The 12,473-nt window shown below is 35.5% G+C and overlaps 1 protein-coding gene across 2 annotated transcripts; it reads right to left on the minus strand.

Annotated features, from left to right (window-relative positions):
- Positions 1-1,223: 1,223 nt before the first annotated feature.
- LOC133203001 (2-acylglycerol O-acyltransferase 2-like) lies at positions 1,224-6,637 on the minus strand. Of its 2 annotated transcripts, none has more exons than XM_061338852.1 (5): positions 6,607-6,637; positions 2,704-3,195; positions 2,415-2,589; positions 2,136-2,335; positions 1,224-1,631 (listed from the first exon to the last, which is right to left on the minus strand). In XM_061338852.1, the coding sequence occupies exons 1-5, from the start codon at positions 6,620-6,622 to the stop codon at positions 1,474-1,476; spliced, it is 1,041 nt and encodes a 346-aa protein (XP_061194836.1). In that variant the 5' UTR covers positions 6,623-6,637; the 3' UTR covers positions 1,224-1,473. The 2 variants fall into 2 exon arrangements, with proteins under 2 accessions (XP_061194836.1, XP_061194838.1); XM_061338854.1 differs by lacking the exon at positions 6,607-6,637 and adding an exon at positions 4,810-4,887.
- Between the last annotated feature and the right edge of the window lie 5,836 nt (positions 6,638-12,473).

Genomic DNA, 12,473 nt, shown 5'->3' on the forward strand with positions numbered 1-12,473 from the left:
TATAGCGGGAGAGGAGAAAAATGCAACGGACCAGATCGGGATTCGAATCCGGGCCCCCTGAATCTCCAGTCGTGCTCTACCACCTGAGCTATCTGGCCACTGGCGATCGGACCTGTCTGACCTGTTCCTCCCTCCTTAAAGGTCTTCGGCCCCACTCAGGCTCTTTCCTGGCATGTCTTGCACCTGTCAATTCCATGGCACGGCACCAACGGGAGAGGAGAAAATGCGACGGACCAGACCGGGATTCGAACCCGGACCCCCTGAATCTCCAGTCAGGTGCTCCACCAACGCTACGGTCCTACCTGGCCACCGGCGATCGAACCCGTCTGACTGTCATATTGTAAATTTTGAATTTACCGTGTGACAGTAAATTCAAAATTTACAACATGACATGACCGCCACACATATGCAGGCCTTCGTGCCCCCCCCCCCCCCCCCCAGGTCAGAAAGGCCCGAGAGGTAGCGATTAATTGTTCGCTGAAATGTAACTTCGTGAAAATCAGTAATTCGTCCTATTAATGTGTAGTTCGATCCTTGATGGTTTTCCGGGTCAACCACAAATTAAAACAACGAAAATTGGTTCAGCGAAAAATAATGAAACCACGAGCATTTGCAAAAAGGTAAATTGTCGAAAGACAGTAAACTTGCTTTATTGGGTATGGGTCCATAGTGGTGTTGGATATACTAGTACGTACTACTAAAAAATAAAATTAAATTAAAATTCACTCGTAATCTCACATTTGGTAAAGAGCTAAATAATGGCCATTTGAAGAAGCTTATGCATTGTTGTATGGGTCAAAAGATCAAGTAAATCACATTTTACAATGTAATGGATACCACATAAATTCAGTCCTTTGCTAGAGATGTTGTGTTGCTTTGCTAGAAACTTCGCTAATTTGGTTAAGGTCTCAAGGTCATATAAAATGTTTCTTCGAAAGAGTGCTGACACAATTTAAGAGTCCATTCTGGAGCCCCAAGGGCAAGTAAATGTAAAAGTAAATGGAAACATTGCTGGCAAAGATACTTGGATTAGTACGTATTGAATGTATATTCATTGCTAGAAAATCTGTGCTTTTGAAACATTTCAACTCAGAAAGTTTTGACTCTCCTTACCATGCCGTTATAACACTGTAACAAAGGTAGGGTACGGGTATTCCTAATGACACTCAAACTAATGTATTCGAGGATTTGAAATTGGCAGGGGCGATAAATGAAAACAGGAAAACAAAAACAACTTTATTAACCTAAATATAAACAAGATGCAGCGGAAGACCAGGCCCATGGCAGCCGCTTTGATCAACGCATATAAAAATAGTTAACGCTATAATGCCACGTTACATATATTATATATCAATAACACATTTTGCGTAAATATTAAAACATACGTATCGATTAAATCTGCATGTGGTGGGAAAATCCTTAGCGAAAATCAGTATATTGTAGTATTTGTCCTAATCAAGGTCATCGTAGAAATTACTCTATAAAATGCAAATGCTTGTCTTCAGGAACACCATACTTTAATTTGTGCGTTTCAAATAGTTTTTCTAATTCTTCTAAGTACTTTTTATGGAGTGCATCAATTTTCTCCTGAGAGGGATCCTCGTCTTTTTCGACTTGTATTGGAGCACCGACTGCATAAAAAATATAAAATATAAATCACAATACATATCTACGAGGGCTATTCATAAAATTATGACACTAAATGTATTCCATTTAAGGTTTTCAATCGCTAATATCATCAGATTCAATGAAATTGACCTAGATCTAATGGAGTCCATTAGATTTTATATATACAGCTTTTACATGTATCATTTATATCTAAGTAATTACAGGGTATATCTAGCTTTCATTCATGTAGCATTTTGCTTTCATTATAATGTCTATCTAAAAGAAATCTAATTAAAATCATACTGAAATTTGAAGAAGAAGAAAAAATTCGGCATATCTCTACGAATGAAAAATTTGATAGAAATCACCTTTTACCTTGGAATTGTTTTTGAGAGTACTAGTAATACAATACTGTAGTCATTTATCCAGTTAGAGTTATCTCTCTTATCCAAGGGTCAATGAACCTTAATTGCAACTGGCATTCTGAAAGCAGAGTAATGCAGGTAAAAATAGTTTTGAGTTATTACCAACTGTGTAGACAGGAATTCTGTATGGAACTAGACCGAACGTGTAGTTGAACATTCCTCGTCCGTGAAAAACAGGGGGAGAGAACCCAGTGTATTTTGTCAACCAGTTTTGGAGGTTTCTCAGTCGGGATCCCTCAGGATTCTCTGCTTGTACAAACAATTCGTGCTCACCAAAAGAGAACATCGGAACTAAACATGCCCTGAGTATGACAAAATTATTTGTTTAAATTTTTGTAATTTTTGTGAAAACCAATAAGTGTTTAATTTAATGTATCTTACCCCGTCCGAAGTGCCACTTTGATAAAACCTTTCTTCTTTGCGAGTTTCAAATTAAACTTTCCCGGAAATGCCTCTAATGCTTCTAAAGCTCCGCCCACTACTAGACCAAGAGCATTTCCTGTCCCATGCCTCGTCAAAAGGAATTTCATACTTTTTGCTGTAGCTTCAACTGCCCCTGGAAAATAAAAAAAAAATCATGACCTATTAGTTTTTGCACTCAAAATTATACGTACGAGTTACTTTCTTCTGTGCAGCATTGGAAGTTCTTTTTCTAAGGTTATGAACTTACCACCTGCCATGAAGTAATCCCTATATACAGGAAATTGGAAATGGCCCGGAAGTACCAGTAAGTATGGCGTAATGCCCGGAAATGTTTTGCTCCAGCCAGAACCTTCAGTAGCAAAGTGGCAGAAAGCACTAACACTGAGTATTCCATGAGGATGAAAACCCATTATATAGTTCTTATTAGGATCCAGATCCACTGTTTTTATCAAAGTTATAGGAAAGTATCGCTGAAAATATCTCCACACAGCCCATTCTCGTATCCATTGACATCGTCGTCCACCTTGAGCTGACTTCTTTCTATCGTAAACGTAGAAGGCCATGTATAATAGTGGGATCCAGTAAAAGGATGTAAATAGTAAATAAATCATGAAAAATAAACATCCAAATCCCAGGAACAAAAAGGACAGCGTCCATTGCTGAACTGCTAATGTCTGGAGTCGACGCTCCATCGGTATGTGGAGAGGCGCGAAATCTATTCCTAAGATTTTTGTCATCTCTGTAAAAATATTAGACATAAAATGGAAAGTATTAATACGGAAACTCTTTTTTAATTTTAGAATCGTCTAAAAAACAGTTTTGATATAATATGCATGTAAAATGTTTTGTTGAAAGATTTATTTATTCATCAACCTCTCAAAAGAGAAATACAAGTACCAGGCCCTTAGGAACCGGGGCCAACCGGGGCCAATAATTTTGCCTATATAAAGTTTGCTATAGAAAACGAAGCTACTTTTACATGATTGTTAAGGAATTTCTGTTTGGTTTGTGCTCCCCCCCCCAACTGAAAATGTTTGGTTGCCCCCCCCCCCAAAAAAAAATAAAAAATGAAATTACTTCCTAGAGTGTACGAATTTGATGGAAAATGATTTTTGAACAATTTAAGTTAGCGTAGATTTTCTTAATGTTCAGTTCTTGTGCAAGACTTTTACGTTGTATACTTGAATTAGCGGAAGTTGCCTTTTTGATATTTTGATAAGTTTACAGTAATATATATGTTATATGTATATGCAGTACTCCAAACTTGTGATTTAGTGCTTTATCACCTTTAAGGGAAGAAATGATAAGTCTAGCTTTATGAACTTAATTTATGATATTAAACTCATATTAACTATACAAGTATTGCGAGTTTCTGCTAATATCATTTAACTTTTTTAAGAAGTTTGCGCCCTCACCTAACTCTATCATGGATCCGTCCCTGCTGTATACATTCCCATGGACCTATATAGTTTTTTTAATTACTCTGAAAAAACATGTATATTCCAGTGTCCAAGGAGTCAGTTAAATTTAAACATATATACATTAGACAAGGAAACCCTTCCCCCATTTCCTCCTTCCAATACTATCCCCCTTCCACTCCTTCTTCCACCTCTCTCTCTCTCTTTCTCCTTCCACAGCATACTGTATGTGTACTAAAAAAGCGGGCTTCATATTTTAGCGACTTTGGAGCGGACAACACAGTGCGCTAATTCATGAATACATCTTTAATAAATCATTCTTGAATACAAGTGTGTACATCGCTAATTCCTGGTTGCGCCAAGCACTAAATACCCAGAAGTTGCGCTAAATTTTGAATACGTCAATTTCTGCACACGTACAATATTCTTATAATGAAGCATTAATGGATATAATTAATCCTTGAATCGCCAGTAACTATTTTTGCTATTAGGGATACTCGTCTGATATGTCGCGGTACTTTGAAAGGGCGTAATAATTTCAAACGATTTTTTTTTAAAAACCTTGACATTGATGTTATACTGTTTACAACATATTACATACGTGTGAGCACACTGATCGATCTGAAGGTCATGCATGCACATTTAAAACAGAATGGTTTATATAATCACTATTTTCCAAAAAAGGACGAGAAAGGGGGATAAATGCGCGATTCAAGAGGTTTTTTCTTCAAGTTTCAGATAGCCCATATTGCATCGTGCATTGACTGATTGTACACTATATATAGATGCTGCCCCTTTGGGTGCCCCATTTCATGATTTTTCTCTGCTCTACGATAACTCACTAATTTTCAGGTATAGCGGAAATACCTGTGCTAATATATTAACTTTTTTTTATCCCACTGAATGAGCAAATGTACATGCAAACTTTTACTTACTTATGTTTCTTGTCCGAACCGAGGAAGTGTGACACTTATAGCCTGAGATCAAGTCCAAGGAACACACAACACAGAGATAAAGTGCATGCGGGGGCGGATCAAGGTTTTAAATTCCTGCTTGAATTCATTGTGCTTTATCATATGCCAACCGATCACCAGCAACATGACACAACGCTGTCAATCTTTTCAAAAGGAGGAAAAAAGCACAGGAAATGCCTTATTTTAGACGTTTACGTTTTTGTTTAATGAATGTTATATTTGTCAAAAAATGCTTATATAATATTTAGAAAGTTAATTTCCAAAAAGTAAATTTAAAAAAATACTTTTTTAGGAATAACAAAGTATGTATTTTTTGGTAGTTGGGTTAATTTAATTATCGACGTGCGGTTCTTGAAACTTTACGCGCATATGGTAGTCAAGGGGCTATGAAATAATCAAAGTTACAGATTCATTTAAGATTTCTATCTACATCATCAATATACTCAGTATTATCTTTTTTATTATTATTATTGTGGACTTGTTGTTAGGTGTACATGTAGGGGCGGATGCAGGATTTGTTGTCAAGGAGGGGGGGGGGGAGGGGTCCACATCAACGGTAACAAATGTCAGACTCGGAAATTATTTTGATGAGCAAAAAAATATTTTTAAAATATCTAAACTTGCCAAAACCTAAAAAAATTTATTTCATGGAGGTGGGACACTTTCCTCAGTCAATTTTCTTCTGATAGACTTTTAATGGGTTCGTGTTTCCTAAGGGGAGGGAGTCCAAGGTGTGTGTGTGTGTGTGTTTGTTTTGTTTTGGTTTTTTTTTTTTTACTTTTACATAGGAATTTAATAACTCCATCTGGAAAATTCAGAGGGGGGATCTCCTCGGCTCCACCCATGAGGTGTATCATGTATTTTGGAGATATCTTTAATTGTCCAATGTTTGCTGAATTTTGCGTTTCAGTCACAAACGTCATAAATAAGATAACCAAATATTTCAAACACGTGCCCTTGGTACTTTATCACAATAAGCATATATAATCTAAATGTAATTATTTTGTATAATGCATAAATTTATTGATGTTTTTAATTTTGTATGATATCAATTGATGCTTAAATGTATTACATTTATGTAATTGTTGATAATTGAAACATACTTTACCAATTCTCATATCAATGCGTAGAGAAACAGGCACAAAGCCTTATATTTTAACTTATTAACAAACTCTGGAAAAAAATTGACGGGAATTAAATTTGTTTTAACGATCTGTTGTTACGGATATTGACACTTTAGAATTAGACTCATTAGATTCACACTATTTCATGGGCGGGTGGGGTGGGGTGGGGTGGAGTGGGTGGCCTGATTTTTAGGACATTTTTCACTCTGCATCGGAATTCATTTAAATGAGAAGCATCAGACTACATTCGTTAGAAAGAACCATGCTCCTCTTATGGGTTTCTCAGGATATCCTCATTTAATCCTAATTAATCAACAGATGTATGATATCATATTGTATGTGAACAAGAACCTGAAGAGTTGTCAATCCAGAGAAATGAAACAAAATGTTGTTTTAAACGTCTCATACTTAATCAACGGACAGACCTGAATTTTACAAATGTGCATGATATGAAATACATGTAAGGTGCAAAGGTCACGGCACCCATCTCCGAGGTTTTGCCAGCTCGGAATATGTAGTTGATGTAGCGTCATAATTCATTATGATGTCATATTCAGTAAAGGTATAGTTCAGAGAAGTGGATGTACATATGATGACAGTAAAATTAGACAATTATGAGTAACCGTTATCTTACCAACTGAAGGCTGCATGGTCAACGTTGTTAGTCTTTCGTTGTTAGTCCACGATAGTGGGGGTATTCTTTTCTATAAATAGACTTCAGCCAGCTCTCTTTGACAGTATATGCGGACACATTTATATATGCTATTTATACATGCCAGTGAAAGTTATTATCGAAAAAAAATATAATTATAAATTTAAGACTTTTGATGTTGACCTTCGACCTGCGATCTCTTAACGCACTCGAAACTTCTTGGACCTTCTGGAAAAGTGGTCAATTCTATAAGAATCAACCGATTGCTCTCAAATTGTCTTTTATTGTTGGCCGGTAATTTCATTCACGATTCATCCAAAATAGTAATTTCTATATGCGTAATTGTATTATAGTATAAGGTATATCGAATTGTAAAATTTTGGTAGACGTGCATGTGAAACGGAAATGGTTTTTGTCATTTAGTTTCGTATAAAACGTTGGAAAACGTTGGGCGTACGTTTTTATTTAATATCTTAAACACTAAAAGTTATTAATTCTGCGATCATATAAATAGGTCGAAACTGCGGAGGTAGGAAAGACTGCATAGAATTAATACACGCTGTAATATAGGGCTGATGGGACTTCTCTGATTGTTAAACCTTGTTAAACCTTGGCTGTTTAACCTCTTAAACATTGTGATAAGACCTGAGTAAGGCACACAGTTGCGGGGGATAGGCAGTAAAGGTTATATCATTAGCTAACACGTAAGACCTGTATAAGGCAGTAGGTTAGCAAGGAGAGAGGTGGCATACCACAGAAGTGGGGGAAGTGCCAAGGAGCAGCAGTACCTGTGGAGTTGCAGGACCAGAGAAAGAATGAATCCTCATAACACTGCTTTCTCGCCCCTTTTTAAATGCAGAATTTTACATTTTCAAATCAGAACATTGTTATATTATAGCTAAAGTCTTCAAGCATAGTCTGTATAGATACTCATAAAAGATTTTTTGGGGAAAGACACTTTCAATATATACATTATATCGATTAAATAAAATCTTATACTTCACGGTTTCGCCATTACAGCTAGAGGTAGGTCATTGTATTATTTGAATGAGAAGGCGGAGCGTCTCTCAAGCGTGCGATTAGTATGAATACATTAGCGTGTGTTCCAAGTGTACTAAGTTTTATGATTAACTGACACCTAAAAAACCTTTTCTCATGCTAGAGACCGACAAAATATAAGCATACATTTTTAATTTGGATGGCTTAACTTTGATTTCTCTTCTGCTTAACTTACGAGTCGTATTTGAAATGATTTACTAGAAATTCGTTAAATTATTTAAATATTAAATACACAATGGAATTTGGAAATAGAACGTAAAATGAAGGATACACTATTTTTCACACTTTAAAGAAACCCCCCTTTTTTAAAAAAAGAAATAATTATAATCCATTTAAGCTTATTACGTACATAATTAGAAATTGTTCATACATATATAATTTTGCAAAATCCGAGTGCTACAACAAACACACGTAGGCGGTTGAATTACGATACAAAACTACACTCGGTGTATAAAAAATATATAGTTAAGAAAGTGAAAATTTAGACGTCAATTAAACGTCAGTTTAACGTCAGTATCATCGCTGGTGGATAAAGAAACATCCGTGTCAGTGTACTTTGTACAGTCCAAATTGCATTGCTTCAAAAAATCCTGTTTATTCATGCCAGACAAGTTAATATGATCTTCCTCATTTCGGAATTCATTAATTGTCGAAATCCACTCCTGTACTTCTTGATTTTAACAAACTCTCTCACTGTAGTAAGATAAATAATAAATCACTCCGAGGTATTTTTAACGCCCTTTTTCATTCGACTAATTTTTTTTTTTTTTTACTTATATCTATAGCTAGATCGGACATGTGAAAGGGTCATACAAATGCATGTTCTTGCTTTTAAACATTATGCTTTAAAAATACCTGCGAACATGGACTTTCTTTTACATGATCTAAAAAAAAAATTGTGAAATTAATTTTGTGCCGAAGTAAAAAGTTATACCATATTCTTCAGATTAAACCTGAAGCTTTCTTCGATTCAAATTAGGGGTGCTTTTTGTGCAAATGTATTCATCAAGTGACTTTTCATCCGATACACAGGTTTTTCGAGCGCTCCGTACTTCAATTTCTTTCCATGAAGGTTTCTTCTATTGGAAGTATGCATTTGTGCACTTTTAACAAACAATTAATTTTTCTAAAGATATGATGAATAGTGTGGTGTTGGTTTTTTTTTCAAATAACGGACTATAAAATTAATGACAGTTTTAACTGAAAAAAATCTTTCATATCTTCCAAGGCAATGAATGGAGCACCGATGTACATTTTCAGGAACAAGGGCAAATGAATCAAATATACCTACAGTAATTTAAATTTTAAAGTTCTGTATTTATGAGACACAAGCAGTAAGTGCAAACTATATGCTACAGGACTTCAATATAAATTGATATATACCAAAAAAAAAAAATCAAACAAAATCGAATGAAAATATTAACACATCTTAATCACAATAAAGTTTTCTCCCAGAATTTTAATTACCCATTTGAAATATGATTTGACCATCAATAGCTCGCAGACACTAGACACAATATGTCGCGTAGGTGTGCTCAAAGCGTGGAAATGAATAGATTTGAGTCACGTGTTCAGTGCATTGTTATTCATGAGGTCAAAGACGGGTTGATATTTGTAAATAAGGTGCCTTTACTATGGAGACAAGCACCCGTGATTTTGCACCTTTTTGGAAAATAACAAATGAGCGCAAGACTGTTTCAATTTCTTTCATGAATGTAAATGACTATTGTATCATGGCTGTGGTGTTTTTCCTTTGAAGTCAAGTGTACAATAACTGGAGATACACCGATGGGCGGAGCCAGCAAAAACTGTGCCGTGTAAATAAATTATTGAACACCAAGACGATTTCAACATTTTAAATTACATGTATATTGAAGTACCACTGAATTAAATGGACTTTGTTATATACAAAGACAAAATTTCTGCCAATGAAAAAAGGTCTTTCACATAAATTACAGTGCACACGTATCCCAAAATACGAAATATTTTTACGGAACTCTGCAAATATTCGATCCACCGCATCGAGAAATCAGGTTCTTGACATGAATTCCACAAATAAATATCTTAAAATATCACACCTATTGTAATAGAGCCTTTTAGCAGGATATACCATCTTTGCTGTTTTCTTTGCTCAACTAGAATAAAGTTCAGCTGTACTGCATCCACAGATGAAGAGTTATTAACACAGCGTTTTTGTTCATGCCACAGCTCTCGAATATGTCAAATGATCAACGGGTATAATTTTTTCTTAATTTTCGATTAACACCTGAATTTCCCTTCTTCGCCTTCGAATTTTTCATCCTTGATATTCAAAGGTTTTCTTATGAATTTCATTAACAATCCGTTTTTATATTACGTTGTCCAGAGAGCTGCGCAATCCGACGTCCTTTCTCATGAACACACACACACACACACACAAATACTGGCGGGAAGTAGAGAATATCCATGCGGTCACCTGACAAAAACTATATTTTTTATTGGTGTAATTAAAAATCATGCTGGAAAATTTGGGACATAACAATTATTGAGGTTTTGATTAGCCATGATACAAGAAAGTTATTGAATATTTATTATGGTGTATCCTGATTTATTTGGACGAAGGGGCGGAGACTCGTGCTTCGCACTCGTCACCGCCCTTCGTCCAAATAAATCAGGATACACCATAATAAATATACAATAACTATTACGTATAACTCTTTACATTTGACCGTATTTACGACAACTTGAAACATCCATGCGCTCATATAAAAAATGGGCTTGCAAAATGGGGGTGTGGCCTAAAGTCTATGAGAAATCGATGTAAACAACATACCCCTGCTATATTAATCACATAAATACCTAATTACAGCGCAAGGAAGTAAAAATTGAAATAATAAACTACAATGTTTGATGGAAAGATTGAGGCAAAAATATTTAGAAAATCTTAATTTAATTTTTTGTAAATTATCGGGGGGGGGGGGCAGATTTGGACGTTTAAACGATTCATCCTTTGCTTGCGGGTGATACCCGTTGACCACAGTTAGTGGTCATCCAATCAAAAGGAAACCCTGTTTATTTGTTTTAATTGTATTAAAGTTTGTAAAGACATTGTATTTGGTCAACAAAAACCTGAGTTAACAGGTTAACGAACCTGAGTGTAACGCCTCGGTGATACAGACCAGCTCGGCCGCGTTGCACGTTACACATGCACTATATGTCACCCAAGTTAATCGAACACTCTTACAGAAACTACATGGAAGCAAATTAACATGTTCGACGCAATATCTTGACTTAGCTTTGAGTTATAGCTATTTCATCATATTTGTTTTTTTTAATTGTGCAAATCTTTCAGCATGCCAAAAATGTGATAGTTTTGAACATCGTAAAGCAGTCGATTTGTGTCCAAACAGTAATTACTTCTTGGATGAAATAATAAGAAAGGCCAAGGTTGATAAGGCTTTAAATGGCAATGATTCAGTTCCATGTGAAGAGCCTATCCATGTCCCAGTGCACACAACGGCGGTAAAAAGTTACTTTTGTTTAAAGGTGTTCAAAAGCAGTAATGTTTAAACTATCTCTGATATGGGTTACCTTTCTTTTTGGGTATTATGGGTATTTTATCAAACGGCCTGGCGCAATAAATCGTTTCTGTAAAGGTATACACTAGCTACTTACAATGTATACATTGCTATCTTCTGTCCCATATGTATTTTCTTTCCTTACAACTGTACAGGCATTTACTTGTATATTGTACATTTAAATAGGAATTTGGAATGGTAAACTAACTTTAAATTCTAATATATACTATATTTTTGCCAGAATGAAAACATTCCTTTCTGTTTCTCAAATTTACTACAGAATAATGAATTAATTTAACATTTTAAAACAGCTGATATATCGAAGGCAGAAAAGAATTTTCTGACGCATGTGAAATTAATGATTAAGGACTTAGATTTATAATTTATTAAATTCTGATTTTCCAAACAAACTTCAATCCTTCTCAAACATCTAAATATAATAACTAATCGCTCCCATCATGGGGACATCTTCCTGTGAGGAAGGTAAGTTTATAATTATGAAATGTAATACTGACAAATTGTCATTTAGATGCTGCTCCCCCCCCCCCAACTTTTTCTTGCTCTAAGGTCGAGCAATGGCAAATTCCAGGATTTGGACGATTAATTAGGTTTTTGTCTTTTTTGCTCTTGTCAGAATATTTTTGGAAGTTCCCCCTTCCCCCATTTTTTTTTTTTTTTTTTTTTGCTTGTCAGATTTTTTTTGATAACGAACAGTATTCAAGCTCCAAAAAACATTAAAACAATATAAATCAGGAGCAGAGCAAACATGAACCTCTAAAACATCAGAGGCGGGATCAGGTGCCATGGAGGAGCATCCCCTGCCGACCGGTGTACCCACCGTGTGCTCCTTGTCATGATTAGGAAAAAAACCGGAAAAATCCGTTGACAATTCAGTGTGTAAATAATGGCCTACATGTAACAATTAGTACGAAAAACACCAGTCAGCATTTGACTTAATGATAGATTGTATGTGCTAACAAGGTCATTGTATTAACCATAGAACTTGCGAAATGATGACTTTAAACGAGACTAGTGATATTCTTTCTTCGTCAATCTGTTTGTCAATAGCTTGCCTCGTTTTAGAAATTGTTCATACGAAGAGTGTATCGAATCAACTGAGAGACATAAACCCCATATGCAGGCGATAAGGGTATATTGCATAAGTGAGGGATCAAAGTTGTCGATTGAAAAGTTGAAGTCATCATGTTTATCATAAAGCTTGGTTGTAAGGTT

This window comes from Saccostrea echinata, unplaced genomic scaffold (genome assembly GCF_033153115.1).
Source record: "Saccostrea echinata isolate AGI-Se365-2 ecotype Australia unplaced genomic scaffold, CSIRO_AGI_Sech_v1 ptg000047l, whole genome shotgun sequence".
In the NCBI taxonomy this organism is placed as follows: Eukaryota; Metazoa; Mollusca; class Bivalvia; order Ostreida; family Ostreidae; genus Saccostrea; species Saccostrea echinata.

Bases quoted from the DNA above. Each gene is read 5' to 3' on its own strand.
- LOC133203001 (XM_061338852.1), bottom strand. The intron at 2,590-2,703 runs GTAAGTTCATAA...TTTATTTTCCAG, and splicing joins GGATTACTTCATGGCAGGTG to GGGCAGTTGAAGCTACAGCA. The intron at 1,632-2,135 runs GTAATAACTCAA...TTTTTTATGCAG, and splicing joins AATTCCTGTCTACACAGTTG to TCGGTGCTCCAATACAAGTC.